Source organism: Chaetodon trifascialis, chromosome 17 (assembly GCF_039877785.1).
Source record: "Chaetodon trifascialis isolate fChaTrf1 chromosome 17, fChaTrf1.hap1, whole genome shotgun sequence".
Classification (NCBI taxonomy): Eukaryota; Metazoa; Chordata; class Actinopteri; order Chaetodontiformes; family Chaetodontidae; genus Chaetodon; species Chaetodon trifascialis.
In genome coordinates this window covers 13,226,628-13,248,535 of record NC_092072.1, presented here as the reverse complement: position 1 = coordinate 13,248,535, position 21,908 = coordinate 13,226,628, and the positions used below count along the sequence as shown (strand labels likewise).

Genomic DNA, 21,908 nt, shown 5'->3' with positions numbered 1-21,908 from the left:
AATGGATTTTCGGGCAGGACCAAAAAACATGAACATGGTTAGCCATAGGGGTTCCACATTGTCTCCAACAAAAGCCTCGGCTCTGTGTGCCTGTTCGTAGTGCTGTTAATTTAGGAGTTATAAAAAATCTCACTACATTCTTCCAGCCGAACTCTCGTAGAGATCTGGAGTTTGCAGTGGTTGCCTGTGTCTCACATATTTCTATCCAGGTCTCTTCTGATATTTGTGTTTCTGACTCCTTCTCCCACTTTTGTTTAATGGATAACGTGGAATGATTTTTAGAAGCTTGTATACTTCCATATATTCTTGAGACCAACTTTTTATTATCTTTCTTTTCATAAGCCTCATGAAATATTGAGATTAAATTGTATTCCCTCTCCTCCTTGATTTGTAATTTTTTATTATAATAGTCTCTGACTTGCAGGTATCTATGGAAGTCCTGCTTCTCCAGTCCAAATGTGGCTGAGATAGACTCATAACTCTGAAATTTACTGTTTGAGATGAGTGAACAAAAGGACGTGATCCCTCTCCTAACCCACTGTTTAAAGCCCCTGTCCAATCTAGCAGGTTCAAATTCTGGATCATATGCTATCCAATTCAAGACTCTTGCCTGTTTCTCTATTTGTAACTTCCTCAGAACCTTAAACCATAGTTTGAGAGTGAATACAGTCCATTGATTCAAACTGTTATAATGTTTTTCTGCTTGGTTTTTATTTCCTATAATAGATTGTATTGGAATTTTTAACTGTGTAGTTTCCAAGCATTTCCATTTAGATTCATAATTTGGAGAGCACCAGTATACTAAGGGTTTCAACTGTGCAGCATAGTAATAATCCTGTAAACATGGTAAAGCTCTCCCTCCCTTCTCTTTTTTTAGCTGCAGAGTCTTGAACTGTATCCTAGGTCTTCTACTGCTCCAAATGAACCTCGAGATCCAGGCATTCCACTCATCAAATTGTTTTTGGGGCACCTCTAGAGGCAAAGACTGGAAGAGAAAAAGAAGCCGTGGCAGCACATTCATTTTAATGATTTCTATTCTATTACTCATGTCCAGTGGGAGGAGTGTCCATCTAGAAATATCAGATTTGATCTCCTTATTAATGGGGCCATAGTTATTTTCAAAAAATTTTGACATATCTTTAGAAAGGTTTATTCCTAAATATTTTATTTTGGGCGAGTCCCATTTAAAATTGTATTTCCCTTTAATATCTGGGTGGGGAATATAGTTAAATGTGAGGGTTTGGGTTTTTTGGATATTAAGCTTATATCCAGAGTATAAATTATATTCTTTTAGCAGGGACATCAATTTTGGGATGCTTGAGTCTGGGCTTGTAATAAAAACCAAGACATCATCCGCAAACATACAAATCTTATGTTCTTCTCCTCTAATCATAGTCCCCTTTATCCCAGAGTCCTCTCTAATCGCTTGAGCAAGGGGTTCAATAAATAATGCAAATAGGGTCGGACTCAGGGGACAGCCTTGGCGTGTCCCTCTTTCCAAATGAATAGTTTGCGACAGGTGTCCATTAACCCTAATCCTGGCTGTTGGAAAAAAGTATAATGCTCTAATACATTTAATAAAACCATCTTTGAAGCCGAATCTAGCAAGTACCCTGTATAAATATTCCCAACCCACCGAGTCAAATGCCTTTTCAGCATCTAGGCTGATTAAAATTGCGCTGATGTTTTCTGATGTAATATGACTCACCACCTGTAAAGTTCTCCTTAAATTATCCTGTGTCTGTCTGTTTAGTACAAAACCTGCTTGGTCCAAATCTACCAGCTCCGGGACAATGGACTCCAGTCTCCTAGATAGGATTGAAGCAAATAATTTATAGTCTACATTTAAGACTGATATTGGTCTGTATGAGCTGCATTCATTTTTATCTTTCCCTTCTTTCAGGATGATAGAAATAACTGCTTCCTTCCATGATTGGGGGGCTTCTCCTGTTCTCAGTGTATGGTTGAAACAGTTAAGCAGAACAGGTGTTATCTGTTGTTTAAATGTTTTGTACCACTCAGACGGATAGCCATCCGAACCTGGAGCCTTATTAGCTTTCAATCTCGAAATGGCTTTGTTCAGTTCTTCTGCCGTTATCTCAGTCATAATTTCTTTATTTTGTTGTTCTCCTATAGATGGCAAATCTAGCGAACTTAGAAAAGTCTCTATTGTTGTAATATCTACCATGGTCGGTTGGTTATATAGTTCTTTATAATATAGTTCGAAAGCATGTTGAATGTCCTCTAATTCACTGCAAACTTTTTGTGTCTTGGGGTTTCTAATCTTATAAATCATATTTTTCCCCCGCTGTTTTTGAATCCTCCAGGAGAGTAGTTTCATTGCCCTATGCCCTGTCTCATAATACTTTTGTTTAGTGAATTTAAGTTGTTTTTCTATTTCTTCATCGTATATACCATTTATATCCTGTTTAATTTTGTTTATTTTAATTAATATTTGTGGATCTCTTCGTTCCATGTGTCTAGTTTCTAATGACTTCATTTCCGCTTGTAGCTCTACAAGTCTTCTCTGTTTTTCCTTTTTACGAAAAGCTGTGAGGGCAATAATTTTGCCTCGAACAACTGCCTTTGCTGCGTCCCATAAAATATTTGGAGACACCTCCCCATTATCGTTATTTTGTAAATAAGTTTTAAATTCCTGTTGAATCTGTTTTTGAACTGTTTTATCATTTAAAATGCTTGTATTAAGTCTCCAAAGTGTATTTTTCCGTTGCTTAGTTAGGTGCAGGGTTAGGTACACCCCTGAATGATCGGATACATCCCTAATCCCAATTTTACAGTTCCTGACTCTGTGCCAGTCTGACTTATACATAAACAAATAATCAATTCGTGAGTATACCGAGTGACATGGGGAATAATAGGTGAATTGTTTTTCTCCTGGATGGGACTCTCTCCACACGTCTATCAGACCCAACTCTGTAAGCATCCTCTGAACTAGGATGGCGTTAGGACTTTTCTTTTGGCGCTGATTAGATGTGTCTAATTTTGGTTGCAGTTGGACATTAAGATCACCACCACAAATTAGAATTCCTCGTGTTTCTAAAACTATCAATTCAAACAATTTTTTGAAGAACATTTTTTTGCTCCCTGGGGGGGCATACACATTAAGTAGAGTTACTTCTTCATTGTCTAATTTACCCTTTACTAAAACGAATCTCCCTTCCTTGTCTTTCACTTCTGAAATAAATTCAAAATTTACTGCATTAGGGATCAGTATAGCCACTCCCCTCCTACGGGCTGATTTATGAGATGAGTAATAGGTATTTTGAAATCCAAATTTTTTAAATTTTTCATGTTCTGAAGAGGACAAATGAGTCTCTTGCCAAAAAACTACCTGCAGCTTTTCTCGTTTCATTTTAGCAATTATTTTACTCCTTTTGATCGGGTTATGCAGCCCATTGACATTTAGTGTGACTATCTTATATTCCTGATGATGCATATACTCTTTTCAACCTGTGTACACTTGTGTAACATTACCCATGATATCCCGAACAAGGACAGTGAACAAAAAAACAGCAGAACAAAAACCAAAGACTTCCAAGTCCGAAGTTCAAATAAAACCTCAAGTTGAGAGGGGATCCTCGTGTCCGTCGGGGGCCTCTCATCAGTATCAGAAGAGATACTGTGCATCGGTGACATTCTTATCAAGTCAGTTTCTCCAAAACCGGTATAATGTTCCATCTTGTCAAGTACAGTAAATAATAATTTGTACTCTCTTTGTAAATTGGCATATAGTTGAGAAACACAGGAATTATCTTCTCAGGTAACTTTTAGCAAAGAAAAATCTAATTCCTTAATAGGTTGAAAATTAAGTTGTAGGAGCATTTTCTTTTTGGGTATAAAAATCAAAATAAGTAATACATTGGGGTTAATAACACTTTTCTTTTGAGACCCAGTGTAATTAATTAATTAAAAAAAAAAAAAAAAAAAAAAAAGGGGGGGGGGGGGAGTCCAAAGGGGGGTTGGACCCAGAACCTCACAGGGTGATATTTCAATTAACAGTCACTGGGTTCAACTTCTGTAGAGGCATATGGCTCCAATCACTCACCCCACAATGTGTGAATATGTTAACCCTCAGATGTTTCACTCGCCAGCGGCAGTTGCTCCAGGTGGAGCACGCTGAAAGCTCCGTAGTCTCTCTCTTATCCGCCCTTGGTCCACTACCTGTCTGCAGCGATCTGCACCTGCCCTCTCCCACGTTACCAATCTCCGCTGCTTCAGCGCTACAGGGTCAGGCTCCTTCACGATCTCCATAGGGAAACCTCTCTTCTTCAGGTCTTTGGCCGCCTCTGCTGCGCTCTCGTAGATCTGCGTGCCGCTATCAAAAAACACCTTCAACTTGGCTGGATGTGGCGTTTGGAAGCGGATCCCTTTGGCTTTAAGCTCTCTCAATATGCCCACATATGCCTTTCTTTTCTTCAGTATTTCGGGGGGGTAATCTTGATCAAAATAGATCCTTTTCCCCTCGTAACGAACATCTTTCTTTTTCCACGCCGTACGCAGTACCTGTTCTTTCACTCTGAACTCGAGGAAGCAAATCACCAGTGATCTCGGCGGTGCGTCTTTGGGAGGCTTTGGGGCGAGCGCCCGGTGGCAGCGCTGTATTCCGAGGTCCATGTCCGCGACCGGCAGGCCGACTTCTGATTTTATTAGCTTCGTTACAAACTCCGACAGATTGGACCCCTCTGATTCCTCCGGTACTCCGTATATACGGAGATTGTTGCGGCGCGAGCGTGCTTCTAGCTCGGTTAACTTAGCCTGCAGGGCCTCTTGTTTATCTAGCGCCTGGGCGAGAGCCTCATTCGCTGCCGTATTCCAATCTTCAATATCAGATATGCGCTGCTCGGCCTCGCCCACTCTTGCTATGGTGGCTTGTAGCTCACCTGTAGCTTCCTCGAGTTTTCGGTTGATTTCTCCTCTAAACTCATTCAACTCCTTCTTCATGTCGTTACGAAAGGAAAGTCGAAATTCACTCATTTCACTTTTAACATCCGACCTGAGCGCACGAATCTCGTTATAGATGGCCTGCATGACGGGGTTAGCTTCTTCCTCGTCAGCGCCGCCATTGTTCTCATAACTTTCCTCGTCGCTGTAGTATTTTCCTTCGACGGTCTCAACCCTTTCACGTCTTGAACCTTGTTTACCTTTACTCTTTTTTTGCTTATCCCCTTCCATGTTAAGTTTCTGGCAGTTTTTTTTTTAATCTAATGTTCTTCAAAAGGGATAAATCTCCAACCGGTTAGGAGCGGGGTGTTTAAGCTGCCATTCGCTTCAGCGTCACAACCGGAAGTCCACAGATCGCATATTTAGACTCTTTATCCAAGTAAACATTTATACAGTGAACAGATGCTTTTCAGTAACAAATCATGGGTACGATCCAACCATTATGATCACGCCTCGCTGTTCAGGGTGTCATTAATCGCACATGTGTATGCTTTGTATTGTTTTATTACAGATTAATTAAATGTTTTGTACATCCAAAAGTTTTCTGCCTTTGGTCTCTTAATGAGTTTCCTGAAGTCAGGTTGCTGTGTATTTTCCTCCACTGGTTTCCATTTATTTCTGCATGAAAATCAATCCTCGGACTAGCACGAGTCACTCAATCAATCAATCACATCGAGTCTGCATTTATTTTTGCATTATTATTATTTTACCTCCAGTTGCATTACTGTTGTGAGTAAATGTGGTGCCGAGTGCAGACTCAAATCAATCTGCGCTTACAACGGTGGAACTTTAAAATACATAACTGTGAGTGATGGATTACCACTCGCCAAATCTCCAGAGATTGCTTTCATAGAGCATGGGAATAAATCAGAAGTGCAAAGTCCATTAATAAATCTTTTTGGATTGGCTTGTCACCCCTTCAAACAAAGCAGTGTCTGTGTATGTCAACCAGTTGTGAGCAGTTTAACCAAAGAGTGTCATTCGTTTTAATTCAATACTCTTTAGTAAGAATGGGGGAATTATCCAGTAATTCAATTCAAAATCTAGAATTTCTACTCTTTTGGACTGTCGTCTTCCTGACGCTGTTTTGGAATTTAAAAAATGTCAGTGAGTTGTAATTATGAACATAAAACGTGCAGAAACATGAGTACGGTCCATCACAGGGATGACAGCAGAGTCCAGCTACTGAACTCTGCAGCTTTAGATTTAAGGCACATCTGCTTTTGGAGACCGAGTGGGGACCTTAACAGGATTCTCAAGGACAGAGGAAATCCATGTCCTGGATTTACTATGGGTTCAGCTGACTGTGCCGTCATTATATGTCAGCCATAAATTTATCTGCAGAAGATTGTAACTACTGGCCGTAACTCTCCCTGTAATCACATATCCTGGTACAGTATGTGTGGACGCATCAGTCAAGCGCCCCTTCAGGAAGTGGCTGTTTTTCAAACAGTGAAATGAGGTTTTGAGACAATATAGGCATCTATCATGTGATTTTCCACATATACAGCATAATGTAATTATCGAATCATTATCAGCGCTGTTTCAGGTTAGACATGAATGATCATCGTTGCTGGGGTTTTTCATCAACACGTCTGTGTGAGGAGCCCTCTTAGCTCTCAGCTCTGACTAGCATACTAATACCTAAGGCATATGCTCCTTTCTCAAGCGTCCTCTTCAGCGTGCCCTTGACCACTCATCCTGATAGGTTAGATTGCCATAATGTGGTACTGAGGAGGGATTAGAGGGCTCGTCTGAAAATCCTTGAATGCTGCAGATTAATGGGGAAAATGGTGACCAGTGGCACAGGTAATAAACCACTAACAAAGGTTACCGAGACCTCAGGAAGACCGCTCTAGACAGGGTTTCGAACAAGAGAGCGGTGGAGATGAATGTATATCATTATGCTTTTGTGTGAGTGTCAGGTTTCTCAGACGAATGGCCACAGGATTTAATGGTAATTGAGAAGTCCTTTTTTTCAGCGTTAAAATGGTGACATTTCTGCCTTTGTAAGCTGGGCAAAGACAAAGAAAAAAAGCATGTTTTAAACAGAAAGATGGTTGGGGGTTTATTGTGCGTGTGCTGCCGGCATGTGTGTATAGCACGCACGCACACTGTTGCCTTACTGTAATTTGTGAATGAGTCATACATCAGTGCAAGTTATTATGGTGTGAGTGGGTGTTTGTATTTTCCTGCCTCAGTGCTTCCTGTAGTATAGTAAGTCTTTCTATGCTAAGATTCCAACTGCTGTGTAAACTGACAATTAGCAGTGCAGAGACAGGTGTGGAGTGCAGATCAGGATCAAAGATAATCGTATGAACCGCAGTTTTTTTCTCCAGGCAGCTCACAACAAAACATCATTAATCACAAAATCCCATTAACACCGCTCCGAAAGATAGAAATCGAAATGTAACTTCTTTTTTAGCCTATGGAACTTTTCATGGTGCTGCCATGGAGGGGGCTTAAGGGGTTCAAAAATATTTCACATCTTGAAGTCTGTTAGCGTTAGCTTGCTTGATCAATTAAATCAACGCTCCACTGTACGAGATGCAGATGAATCCAAATTTAAGATATGTGTAAACGAGATAGCGTCTACAGTCGTGCTAGAAGCTCTGTGAGGTTAATGCACGGCGGTGCTTTGAGCTAAATGCTAACATCCTGATATTATACTGGTATAATGTTTACCATGTTCGTCTTCCATCCGTCCATCTTAGTTTAGTATGATAGAACGCTAACATTTGGTATTGGACATTTGAACTTGTGATGATTTGCTTCATGAAAAGCTAAGCGAAAGTTATGCAAGCGAAGGGATCATCGTCACTAGGATTCATCCTCTGGGAACCTCGACTGGCACTGACAAAATTCTGTGCCGATCCATTTCACAAATGTTGAACTATTTAACACATCTGGCCTGCAGGTGGCGCTAGAGGAAAAATCAAGGGATCACCAACCATCCCCTGGAAGTATTGTCAGCAAAATATACTAAAAAGCATCAAATTAGGCCGTAAAATGTGTTTTACTGTCTGACGTTTTTAGATTAATATCACTGTTGCATTAGTCTGTTACATTTCACTGCTGTAGATGTTTAAGGTTAAGCTCATTTGAACTACTTTAGGGCGGCACGTGAAGTATGAACTACTTCATACACTGTCAGGTAGTTTCACCTACAGCGATGCATCATATTCTATAAGATCATCACATGTTTTTAGCTTTGCTGTCCTGTGAGAACCACGTATCTCTAAAAAGTCAACATTTTGTGAGCTCAGAAAAACAGCCCTGTTTTCAGCTGTGTGCTGATGCATTTTCCGGCTCCGGAGGGGTTTTGAGTATTCATCTTAAGAAGAATTTGCTCAACACTTCTCTCCAGAGCTAAAAGAAAAATGGCACCTGCAAGTCTCTACACATGGCTGTGTGTGTGTGTGTACCTACAAGAGTGATAGCCTCCAACACAAAAGGAAAAAAATATGGCCTCCTCCAACTATTTGGAATTTACAATTCTACTGGACGGAAAACAAGTCCTTCAATACAACAACTAAAAATGACAACTAAAGTGAACTTCAAGTCACCACACAACTGCTCGCATTATGAGAAATATTGCAACAAAGGATTGCAGAGGTCTGGCTGGGGATACATTACAGGTAACTTATGGATAAATAAAGTGCTTTAGTGGTGCTAGCATGGCTAAGAGATATTAGCAGGATGGTTGCAGCCAAGGCCTTTCAGTAAATACAGTGTGACCTTGTGTTCAAACACCATGATAAATTAAAGTTATTGTGATATAAAAACTGTCATTGAAGCTGCCATGAAATTTGTGTGTGTGTGTGTGTGTGTGTGTGTGTGTGTGTGTGTGTGTGTGTGTGTGTGTGTGTGTGTGTGTGTTTCCTTCATCCAGCTCATGCACACGTGCGCATATTAAGCTGCAATGATCTGATTGGGATAGTGAATTGGACGCAGCACTGCCTCGTGTGCTTGTCGTTGCCTCCGACCGAGCCTTCATTTCTCCAATGGAGCCGTCACATGTGAAGGAGGAAACATAGACGCTTCCCTTCCACTGACACCCAGGTCAACTTAATCAACCCGCCTTCCATTTGCACAGCATGATCCCGCTGAGACGGGAGAGAAGGTCATGCAGCATTCACACACACTGCAGCGCTTCTTCCCGTGGAAACAACTCGGCGAATTCTGTGGTATCTTTGAATTGGCGAGCGGCAGCAGAGGCGTTCTGGATTTTAAAAGCTTAAGTTCTCTCGAGTCTGCACTGAGTTGTGTGAACAGTAACAGCCATCACATGGTTAGAAACTGTCCTGCAAAGTCCCGGAGAATATCTGCAACTTAGACGGGAAGATCAATAACCCTCTCATGATGCAGCTGACTGTGGAGCCAGAGCCAGGAGGTGGTTAGCTTAGCTTAGCATAAAGACTGAAGGGGGGAAAAGCTACAGTCCACTGCCTCCAATATTCTCCTTTAGTTCTGTTTTTGGTTTGTTCTCCACCAAATCCTGAGGCAGAATATCAGATTTTTTAGCAGCTCAGTGCTCTACTGAACAAGTACAGTGGGGTTTTAGAGCTTTTTCCACTTAAAACCACTTTAAAGATCAAATTCATGCAAAAATTAAACAATAAAACTGTGTATAAACACGCAGATAGTTATGATTTTATTCATCCTGTTTCAAAGATGTTTGTCTTTGACATTTCTGCTTGTCACAGGATTGAAAAAAACTATTTACAGTAAAAATGTTTACTTGGACCATTTCATCAGCAGACAGCACCGATGAAGACTATTCCCAGTGAGGTCAAAGAGAAATATGGATGCTGTTTCTTGAAGTCACTGCTGAATAATTGAAATGGTTTTTTTTTTCTTTTTTCAAAGCTGTGAGCACCACTAACAAAATCTCATTCATCTTCATTGTATTATGGCAGAGGCAGAAGATGCAGAGACTGATCTCTAAATCTTACGTAGTAGTTTTCTAATAATTCTCCCTGTTCGCAACTAATGGCTTTATTAAGGACATGGTTCAGGTTGGTGTTTATCTTCCAAGGGGCTGTCTTGGTGTGCCTACAGTGTCTGTTACTTACAGCCAGATGACAGCAGAGGATCTGCTCGGCCACAGTCTCAGCCAGCTGCTCCACTGCTTCTTCACGAGAACTGAACAGTTTGCACGTCCAGCGTCCGAATGCTGAATATTAGACAGTGAGAATAAAGAAAAGCTCTGACACCAGGACACATATTCAGTACGTAAATGACACACACAAGTGACACTGCCAGGAACACGCTCACACTCATCCCCTCCGTCCTGTTTGCCACTGGGTTCCTCCTCACAGTTCAATTATTTATCAACCTCAACATACAAGGCTTTTCATTAGAAATGTATTTTTCCTTTGCAGTGCCTGTGTGTGAGGGCAGCAGGCAGCCTGCTCGCTGCGTGTGCCTTTTGCTGTGCCAATTAAGAGCCTTAATGTTGACTGGCCTGTGTATCACATGGGTGCACTTCACTCCATTTTTAGTTTTCTGCCTTTGGAGTGAGAGATCAACAAGACTTTTGACTCTGCGCCAGCATTTCTAAAAACACAGCAGCTCTGTAATGCCACTTTAGAGAGAGAGAGTGTGTGTGTGTGTGTGTGTGTGTGTGTATTGTGTGTTTTGTATTACCTCAAGGACCTGGAAAGCCACACTGCACATGAAAGTAATTCTAGCTCTGTCCAGTGAGCAAACAGTGGAGGTGTTTCTTTCACTGTGGAGGTCTTCATAGCAGCAAGACTGGCAGTCCTACTAATAAACTAACAGAAAGTCTAAGCAACAGCAAACACGATGTGGTTATTTTTCTGTCTGTCAGTGGTTAAACCATAAAATTCAAATCTTTTATACTTTACAGAGGACATTTGTCACAGGAGGAAAGATAAGATAGTCATTATCTGGTGCAGTTTCAGGGTCCTGGTCTTATGCATGCTGGCTCACTTTCACACTGACTACGTTTACAAGCACAAATTATTCCAGCTTTTGTCCTTATTCAGAAAAACACAGTATTCCTTCTAAGCTGTTTACATGGCTAATGAAAATCAATGCTCCGCTAATGTTCCCATTTTCATGCAGCCTTGCACACTCCAGCCTCCTTCTTTTATTACTTTAACCACCATCTTGAAAAGGTTGGTGTTCAAAATCTGAAAACCTGTTGATCTCTGAATCTTTCATAATGTTTTAGAGTAGGTGTGTTTCTCCTTCCAATCAGGGGGCTTTTCTTGTGTGCATGCATCTCTGGCCCAGCCCTGCAAACTGTTGGATAGGCAACACACAGAGTTGACCATAAAACGTGAATAATATCAGTATATCTCACATGTCGTCAGAAAATGCTTCATTCAGAATACATCCTAAACCCCCCTTATCCACTGCATGCTATGCACTCCTCACATGTCCCACAGATAAACCTCAGGTAAACAGCATCGGCTAAGCTAATGTGTGTTGTAGAACAAAATGTCCACTTGCCAGCGTCTAACTAGCTAAATAACTATTCATTGACGTTTTCACATTTCCATCCATTTCGACCATTTCCTCCTGTCTTGCAAGCAATGTGTCTGGTATTAACCAAAAGAATTTTAAACAGGTGGCTAACCCTAGCATGCTAATTTTAGCTTTTACTAACCGTGTGAGCAGTGTGGTTTCACCTGACTTGACACAGATTGTTCTCAGAGGAGGTAATAATACACAAAACTGAGTGAAGTTAAGTTTGTAACATTGGGTTTGCTCTTTGAAGCGCTGTAGCAGCTAGCTAACAGGATGTTTGTTTTTGGTGTAGTTTCCCAAGGCTGCCACTAGATGCTACTAAAGAACAACATTTTGATGACGTCACATGTACCTAAGTGCAGATTGTGTACGGATTGATTGGACTGACTCTTCATCGATGGACGGCCTTTAAATCAACTTTATGAATGCAAACACAGCAGTGACTCTGCTACATGAAACACTTGTGTGCAGATGAAACAAACATTGCGTTACTTTCAGTCTCACTTTATTTAACGATGATGTGAAAAGTAAAGGCTGTCCATAACATTCAGACAATAAAAGAAGAATGTTATTCAAATCCCCCACCCCCCCACCCCCCCATAACAACTAATGGCTCCAAAAATGTTCAGGTGTTCCAGTGTGATACTTATTTTATACAACTTTTTCATATCTATACCTCATCTGTACATAACATAGTTACAGATACTGTAAATTAAAAAAACGACTTCCAAGTATCCTTGTGGCGCATTTGTGAAATATTTCCTATGTAAAAATGAGAATGTACGTAAAGATCTTTTACATATACATATATATATTTCTCTATTCTTTCTGTAATAAGAAAACAAGTTATTGCCCCTCTTGAACATGTTGCATTTAACATAGGTTTTGTTTACCGTTTTAAACTCTTAATTGAACTTAACTCCGTGTGATACCACATATCAAACTGACAGAACAGTAACAGTATGGACCTGTGTGTTTTTTCACTAAATATATACGTCATATTGTTATATTTTTGGACATGTATGTTTCGTGTTCTCCAGAAACCCTGATGATGACACATACAAAGATATAATTATATACGTATATGTCACTTTGATCTTGAAAATAAAAAGGTAAAAAGACCTGTGGCAAATACAAACCATCAGCATGACGTAATTTATTACAGGAAATTATGAGCCCTTGACCTACCACAATTGCATTTGAACAATTTTTCATCCATGTTGAAAAACGGTTGAAATTAATCAGAATGAAAGAAAAAACGAATCAGGGCACATAAACAAAAAACAAAACAAACAAACAAACAAAAAAGAAAACCATAACTGATGATCTGCATTTGGCATTTTAGATGGACTTCAAAAAAAGTCATTTTGTAATTTGGTAAATGCCAGGAGTGAGTTATTAGGATTGATCATTTGCTACTACTTTCACTTTATTGCCCTCAGTGAATTTCTGCTAAACCAGTAGCATAGTCGATATGAAGATGTTGAGTTGTCCACTGAGAATCTTGGCATTGACATGTGTGAGCTGATCAACAGGTTAAAAAAACTTAAATCCATGTCTCATAAAGGAAACATAAAACCAAATTGTGGGTGAGAGGATGAAACAACAGAGTGGATTCGTCACGACAGTTGCAAAAACAGAGGTAACTCTGTGAATTATACATTTCATTTCATGCCGTCTTGAGAAAGCCAAATACCAAATATTCCATACATGGACACCATCATCAGGGTATCAGCAAATTGTACACAATCACATATAATGTAATATATAAAATGTGCAGTTGGTCTTTCTTCTCCTGAAAGAAGAACCAACCCTCTGACAATGTCTCTCGCTCACTTGTCAAGTGACTGTGATTCTCTGGTTGGCAAAGGTGCGGGAGAAGCCGTGACTCCTTGGAGGTCTGTGCTCGGGGTTTCCCTGCTCCTGTGCTCAGCAGGGGCTGGAAGGGGAGGACCTCTCACAGGAAGTCACCCTGATATGTCCGACAGCAGGTGGATGTCTGCTCGCTTGCCTCCCACTCTGTATCCTCGACTTGCCTTTCAACTGAAGACTGACAGTATTTATGATCAGGCGCCAGCTTGCGGCGGAAATCCACTCCAGCTGAAGTGAAGCTTTCACCAAGTTCTCCCACGCTGTCCCGTGCATTGAGACACTGAATTTAAATAAATCTATGACACGTTGTACAATTTACAGATGTGTGGCCAATGTTGTAGTTTGCTGGGTCAGCGCCATTCTCACCCTATTTATGTACTGTGGATCCTGCAGGCTACAATATAAGACAACAGGCACAGCGCTCAACAGACGCCTTAAAAACTAAAAACCAAGACACCAATGGTGAAACATATGCTGAGAACAAACTCGCTTCTCACGCTCCATAAAAAGTCCTTTTTTTTTTGTCGGGAGTCTTTGTTTGCTTTTCTCCTGCATGAGGACAGTTTTACAAAAAAATGACGACACTGTGTCGATGACCGTTTTTGCTCAGTGGAGCCTTCTTGGGCCGAGTTCAACGGCACTGAATTTCCGTAGCAACTGAGGTATGTTCACTGTTGCTAAGTGTGACGTGATCTTTCATGACACTCAATATGAAAGAAAGCCCTGTGTCTGTGCTTTATGCTCTGTCACTGTGACCAGCAGTGGTGTCATCACCGTCTTGGAACCGAAAGCTACAGCTGGTTGGGGCTTATTACGCAAGGCTCCCACGTGTTCGTCGTCTTTACTACCGCTCATGGAAATTCAGGTCAACCATTTAATCCAAACAGGTTGTGGAACTGGCAGACCTACATCCTTTCCAGCATCACTTCTTGAGTTATACTTCTTCTGCTGAAGTCATCTTATTTCACAGTCTTGTGCCCTTTTTTTTGCCATGAACCTCATCGCCCTTGCCTGTGCTGGTTAGCTGTGAGGGCTAGATCAGAGGGACATCTTAACAGTCTATGGAGACCACTCTGCGGGGATCAGTACGACCAGGCCCCTCACTCATGCCTCGTCTGATAAGCACCTGAACTCATAAGGTGCCCTCCTACGGTTTAAGTGTACATCTGAATGTGTGCATTTCTTGGCATACAACACACATACACAACGACTGTGGAACACTCTTGTGGTGTCTTTTAGCTCTATTTTCTAACATATGCAGCCTTGGAGACCTGTTAAACGGCATAGCATCAATATTCTGTATAACATGCTTTCTGAGGACATACTTAAGCAAGTTGTAAAATATGAAAGGCCTATGCAAAGTCTGACGTGAAATCTCCAATGAGACCAGTGGTGCAAATTTAGCAAAGTGGAAAAAAGAGCCATGTGCATCTTACTCCAAGTTAAAGGAATGGGCCCCCGGTGCCTTTTCATGTTCTGTGACTCACAAGCTTTGATGTGTCTTACTCTGCCGCCCTGAAGCTAATTTATCAATACTTACACAAACCAATTCAGCTCTCTTTCATACGACCATGTGTCTAATTCTTTGTAGGGCGCCATGTTCTGTAACTTTCATTTGTAATTTTCATGATTACCTGCCTCTGGTACAATCTCCACACTTAGAGCCCCTTTAATTGTCCAGTCACAGCATATACAAAGCTTACAGTACATCAAAGTCAGAAATGATGATATTTACATGTCTCCACAAGGACGGGGAGTAAATCGGATGGTTTCCTTGGTTGGGTTTTGTAAATTCCATGTCTTCACACCGTTATCCAGTCACTGAAGCTGTGAAATACTCAAGTTAGATGACGAGCTCACGCGTAGCGGCGAGCACATACATACAACAGATAAGGAACAGAAACAGACAACCCCCTCTGAAGCAGATAAGGCTACACGTCAGGTCAGGGCTGGTCCACCACTGTTCTGCTATTGGGGCGTCAGCGTGTTTGTGCGTGCGTGTGTATTTGTGTTTGTTTGACTGTGCATATGTGTGTATGCCTAGGCAAATGGGAAGCAGATGAACAAGGGGACATTGCTGTGAATTGTGGGAGTTTGTAAGGGTCATCCAGTGCCCACTCTGTCTCCTCCCACCCCATCCTGACTGAGGGAGTCAGTTCTCAAGAGAGGCCGGGGTGAAGAGGTACAAAGAGTGAAACTCGGCCCCCCCTCCTCCCTCTCTTCTCCCCCTGTCCTCCTTGTTTCTGAGACGAAATACGCACATACGCTGATGACATCAGTCTATTTGTTGTAGAAAAAAAGAACCATATATGTCTCCTCTGCAAAGAGCCAGGTGGGGGAGTGAATGAAGCTCACAGGCCAGAGACCATTACCCGGTAAGAGGGGGGCATGTGTCTGTGCCGCGGGCTGGAACCAGGGCTGCCATTGGGGCTGGTGCAGCTGGCATCAACCCCTCCTATGGAGGGTAGGTAGGCATGGTGCAGGATGGGCAGCTGCAAGGACAGTCGACGCTGTATGCTGCAGAAAGAGAAGGGGCAGGGATAGAGAGTAAGTCCATTTACTCAAGAACTGTATTTAAGCACTTCACATGCATAATTGAATTTCTTTGATTTTAATTTCGCTCAACATTTTTTCCTACAAGTTGTAGTCACCAGTCACTGTGCAGATTATGATTATACCAGAGCGAATGCTACACTCACCCATGATATTGGATGATTTGGCAACTAATGTAATTTTAGCAACCTATCCTGCATTTAACTTTTCTTCAGTTGTTCACATGGTTAAGACAGAGACTTATAAAACTCAGAAAAGTTGGAAGCACTGCACTCCATTCACCAACCTGACCTCAAATCCTTACTTTCCATCTAGCTACATAAATTGGCCACGATTGGCTTGAATTCATTTAATGTTAAAGCCCTATCTGGTTAGATTTTACATTTACTACATACCTACATAAAAGATTACGTATTTCTGCAATACCCTGCAGCATAAAAGTAGTCAAGCTCTGCACCAATGTGTCCACTGCTTATCAATACTATACACTCACCTTTAGTGTATTTTCTTTACTGAACAGTGTTGAGAAAGACACAAGGGAAACCCACAAGAGACAAATGGTTTAATGGGATTCTACTACAGCCAAAGAAGTGGCACCTCTATAGTTCACCTGCCAAGTTTACGATTAAGATTTTCATAATTATCATCCAGTGCTGTTTAAATAGAGTATTAACACAATCACACCCAGCTCCAGTGATAAAACTGGACGGAGGCATATTATAGTTCAAACAAGCCCTCAGCAAAATTCTTCTAATTGTTTTTCATGTATTCTTTCGTATCCTCCCTTCTTCACGTCTCCTCACTAATGCCCTAATCCACCGTGCCTCCCAGCTTCTGGGATCATCTGACAAAAAGAACATTTCATGCTTCCGCCTGCTGTGACAGTTCGCACCCTACCTCGCCAGTGCTAGCGCCACTGCCAGCCGTTTGCAATAAAATTACATAACCAAATGCCAGTTATGTAAAAAAATTAAGGGGGGGGGGTGGATTCAAGCTCATTCAGTGATAGACCTAGAAAAATGTCTTAATTAGGTGAACTTTGAAATATTAATGGCTCTCAGGCCTACTTAGTTATTCTGACCTGTTCTATTTGTGATGGAAGCATATTCTTTCTTGTTCATTATGGAAATATTCTGGTATTTCTGATGCATCATATATGACACTGACACTACACTTAACTATTACATGTTCCTGGTACATGACTTGGCAATCGTCACATTCGTCATGTCACAAAGTGCGACCATTCACCCTCCTCTAGCTTTACCTCTTTTCTCACTCCTTTATATTTGTCTCTTCTTTATCTCCTCTGCCTCTCTTGCTGCCTCTTCATCTCTCTTCCCTCCATGTGATCAAACATTCATGCGGCATGGGAATAGCTCCGAGTGTTCCTTTACTTCTGTTCTCCTCCCTGTCTATTTTCAGAGCTGCTTCCAATGCGAGCTGTAAATCACTGGTTACATAAGCCTCTGTGAGTCTCTACCTCTTTCTCTCTCTCCTCCTTCTTATCTCTGTCTCTCATTCCTATCTAAACATCCTTCTCTCTTAATCCATCTTCTGTCTGTAACTGCCCTCTCCTCAATGTTTTACCCCCCTTGTCCGCCACCTCTGCTTTCTCTATCCGTCAGCCCCTCTGCATTGTGCATTCTCCTCCTGGTTCTGGTTAAATGAGTGTGAGAGTGAGAGTTCTCAATGATGCATGAGGTGTTCCCCCATTGATGAAGTCGACATCCCTCAGCTTTGCTGCCTTATGAATAGTAAATTAATGTGGATCTGCATTTGTCGCATGAGTGTTTGAAGTGTCCAAGACCATCTTCTTTTACATGTTGGGACACCAAATCAATCAGCTGCATGTCTGAGTGCGCGTACTGTACATGCATGTGTGTTTGACTGTGAGTGTGCATATGCTGCAGACAGTCCAGCGATGGTGGGAGAGCACACATACACTCGTTGTGGCTATATGTATGTTGATGTGCGTAGGAGAGAAAAGTACAGGGCTGGTCCATGCTTTCGAAGGGCTCTGTTGCCAGAGCAACCGCCTGAGAGCTGCTGGTGGTTGCGATACATGTGACGTGTAGTCTGATGAGAAAGCTGACAAGACAGAGGGGAGGGGACAAGGGGGTAGAGGTGCTGAAGAAATGGGAGCTCTCACTGTTCGGGCGAGTTGATATCCTCCAGGGGACCTCTGTTTATTCTGGAAGGATCCATGGAGCCCCACTGCGCCTGAGGCTTCTGCTCCAGGTGGTTCTTCAGTATCGACTTCTCTCCATCTGCATTGAAAACACATGTAGGTGTCATGAAAAACCTGATATGTTTTGTCAAACGGGCACCTGAGACGTGACTTTACAGGGACTTTCAGTCCAGCCTCTGTGGGAGGGGGGAGTGGTTTTGAGCATGGAGGAGGCTTCTTGTTTATTTCTGCTGCTTTGATCCATGTAAAAAGCATTAAAAATATGCACCTGCCAAATGAATGAATGAATGTTTACACAAATGCAGATATGTAGGCTAAGGCAAAATGACTGATGATGGTGTGTTGCTTGTGCATTTACACTTTGCTCATTCACAGATGATGCTAATGAGGAATATTGAACCACTAATGTAAATCAGCTTTCAAGCCACAGACCAACAGTCGGAGTTGGGATAGACCACTTTATTAGGTTTAACAGCAGCTTTCAGTCCTTACCAACGGTACCAAGAGGTACCAAGAGGCAGGAAAAAGAAAGACTCCTTATCCAGAGAGGAGCAAAAAAATGGCTTCTTCATAACAAGAATTCTGCATTCTCCAGATGTTGCCGGAAGCTGACGATGACATTGAAACATAGTAAGAGTTGCAGTAAACAACCTTATCAGTTTTCCAAAATTGTACTTGGAGACTAAACGAGTGATCCCTTTCCCCCCTGCAGAGTTTTCTCCCCAGATGTCCCAGATTTCCCAGCACTTGCTGACCTGATTCACTGATCACAGCACTCCATGGCCCGGTTGGACATCTGAGCCTGCTGAACTATTTTGGAGCAGCTAGACGTCTTTGCATTTTGAAAAAAGCCTAACCTTGTAGCTCTCACAGCTGTGTTAAAAGCACACACTTGGATATTTATACACTTCATTATGGATTCATAGTATGTGTTCATTCCAGGTTGTGCAGTTTTTTCATTTCTTTAATTTTTAAATGTCACCAGGGCCAGCCCAAGAATACCCAGTACAATAACACTTTAATTTCTCAGTGCTGAAATTAAACATTCAACGTGCAAAAAGAATCAAGCAAATTAACCTGGTAAATCTCAACATCTGTTCATTGTAGTTTCACATTTATTGCAAGAGCAGACAGTAAAACAGTTTAAGTAGAAAAGTGATAATTCACTGAAATTCAATTTAGTTGTGAACCCTGAGCAGCTGCTGCGTTTACGTTTGACTGGCTGAGCTGCAGTTAACGTTTTCAACAGTACATCTGCACAAATGGTCCAAAATGTAAAGGAGTGACTGCCGTATGGTCTGAGGAAGCTCAAACATACAGCAGCACAGCCATAAAGATGATAGAAAATGCTGCCAGCGCTGCTAATCAATAACCTCAAAGAACTTCAGCTTAAAATCAGGTTTCAGCGGCCAGTCTGTCAGAAAACCACATCTTCACTGTCGTCTGCTGGTGTTCTCCAGCATCGCCCTGTGCTGCTACATATTTATGAAGACAGTCAGAGAGAGAGAGAGAGAGGGAGGGAGGGAGGGAGGGAGGGAGGGAAGGGTGGCGTGTTGCTTCTCACCCTTTGTGAGTGAGCGTAATCGCTGTTGACACGGCGTTCTCCTCTTATAACAGCCACTCATTCACGGCCCCCAATACATTTAGACCAGCTCTCTTATGAATACTGATGACTACAGTTAGGAGCTGGCGATGATGATGATGACTGTCAAGCATAAGCAGATTGAGGCTGAGAAAAGTTGATATGCTGGTGATCTTTAAAGGAGGCTTAATGACCTGTCATTTTATTTCCATAATGCGGGTCGGTTTGACGTTTGTGAGCGGCACCTAATGCGCTGTCTCCCTTTGTCTGGGCTTCCTCAGAACTCCTTCACTCCTCACGAGATCATTATCATCACCACTTCAACAGCCTGGAGACTAATGCATTTCTTTCTGAGCAACGAAAAGTAATAGCTAGACTAGCCAAATGTAAACTGAAGAGCAAGATATAAGCAGCACTGTGTTCATTCAGTTTCAATTTCTGTTTCTGACTCCCTCTTCTGCTCTCACTGTGTTTCTCTCACAGCCTACGTACTACATTTATTCCAGTGTGCTGAGGAGTCAGCCACATAAATGGAGCTTTATTGAAGAATTAAAGACAATCTTATGGGAGAAGTATTGATATGAATGAAAACGACATCACCACTGAACTTTAAGTCAACCTTAAAAATATCATATATTAGAATTCCAGAAACGTTGGTTTCACTGTAGAGAGCTTGATATCAGCTGCTGCTTGAGAGACTACTCTCAACAAATAGTAAATGTGACAGCGTGCTTACTTAAAGTACTGCTGGTTCGTTATTTTCAGGTAATATGTCACCATTTCTGTTTTGTTTGTTGATTTCTATCAATCTATCTGCAGGTTTTCATGGATGCATTTGAACTCTGATACAAAGCAGCTACTTGTGAAGTCTTTCAAATCACTGAAAAATCCCATAGCTAACAAAATCTGATGCTACAATCTGGTTGAAATTCTTTAAAGCATTAAAATAAGAGGGTAAAACTCTCACAGATGGGAGCTCATTTACTAATTACCTACTTCTTCGAGCTCTCTGTGTTCCTGTAGAAGACAACGCTGAGCTGCTCCATCAACCATCACAGTCCTGCTTTAGTTTCAATTCGATCCTCGTCAGGATACCATCACATAATAACAACCCCCCACCTCATGTCATTTCAAAGCCAGACAAAATTTGGGCTCAGACAGGAGGGTGTGTGTCTGCTGCACATTTATGTGTGTGCACATGCAGAAGATGAGAGGCAGAGAAGAAGGAGAGGCAGAGAACGAACTAACACACAAAGAAGAAGCATTAGACACGTTGCTTTGTGAACGTACTCCCTAACTGCCATCAAGTTCATTGCATAACTATGAACTTTCACAGATGAGGAACTTCTCAAACAATTCCAACACGCTCTGCTCCCAATCCGCAGAGCGAGCGCAGCTGTTTCACTCCTTTACCTTTCCAAACTCAGACAGATCCATTAGACACCCCTGAGAGTGGCTTTGTGCTGGCGTGTGCATCAGACGTGCTGAATCTGGCTGCTGTACATCACCGTTGCACTGTTAAAATGGAGCCTAATGCAAAGCAACGCTGCTGGGACGTAACGACTCACTGATTCAATTTGAGGAAGCCGGCTCCGTAATGTGTGAGATACAGCTGCATCAGTTCAAACAGCTTGCACCGGGCAGACGATGTGAGGGGAAACCGACACAGGCTCTCTCTCCCGGAAAAGACAGATATGACGTGTATCTGCATGCTTTGGCACCTAGTTTGTGTTTCCATATGCGTGTCTAGCCCAGTGATGGCTCACCTTAGCTGCCCTCCCCCCTCATCCCCTCTTTACTCTTCTCTCTCCAGTTTTCTCAAGTACATTGTTCAACGCACAGCACACGGCAAACACCCAATAATTGGGTGCAAAATCAAGTGTGGACCCACTTCACCACCTCTATTGTTAAGCCCAGAGTTGATCGAAGTGTGACTACAGTATGTGTAAAACTTGCTAAGCATCCGTGGGGTATGCAGGTAATGTAGCTAATCTCATGACTCATTCTAAGAGACGCCACAGACTTGAGCTGTCAGACAGAGCGCTCCTGCATCCCTTCTTCACCTGCAGCTGGCAGAAGCTCCGGCAATGGAAAAAAAATGTTAAGATATTCGTTCAAGCTGCATTTAAATCCTTTTCTGAAGCCACAGAATACGCAAACATAACATACACATATTATTAGATGATGTATGGGGATTAGTCTTCCTTTATCTAGATGTCATGATGGTCATGAAACTGGGACATAAACCATTTT

The 21,908-nt window shown here is 41.9% G+C and overlaps 1 protein-coding gene across 1 annotated transcript in view; it reads right to left on the bottom strand.

Moving 5' to 3' along the window:
- Positions 1 to 13,855: 13,855 nt before the first annotated feature.
- Positions 13,856 to 21,908, bottom strand: part of gabbr2 (gamma-aminobutyric acid (GABA) B receptor, 2) — a 163,065-nt gene continuing 155,012 nt past the window's right edge. Inside the window, exons 18-19 of the mRNA XM_070985260.1 lie at positions 18,035 to 18,152; positions 13,856 to 15,849 (exon numbers count right to left, since the gene is read on the bottom strand). Of these exons, the coding sequence (XP_070841361.1) occupies positions 15,684 to 15,849; positions 18,035 to 18,152 (284 nt within the window). The 3' untranslated portion in view covers positions 13,856 to 15,683. The remainder of the gene's footprint in view (positions 15,850 to 18,034; positions 18,153 to 21,908) is intronic.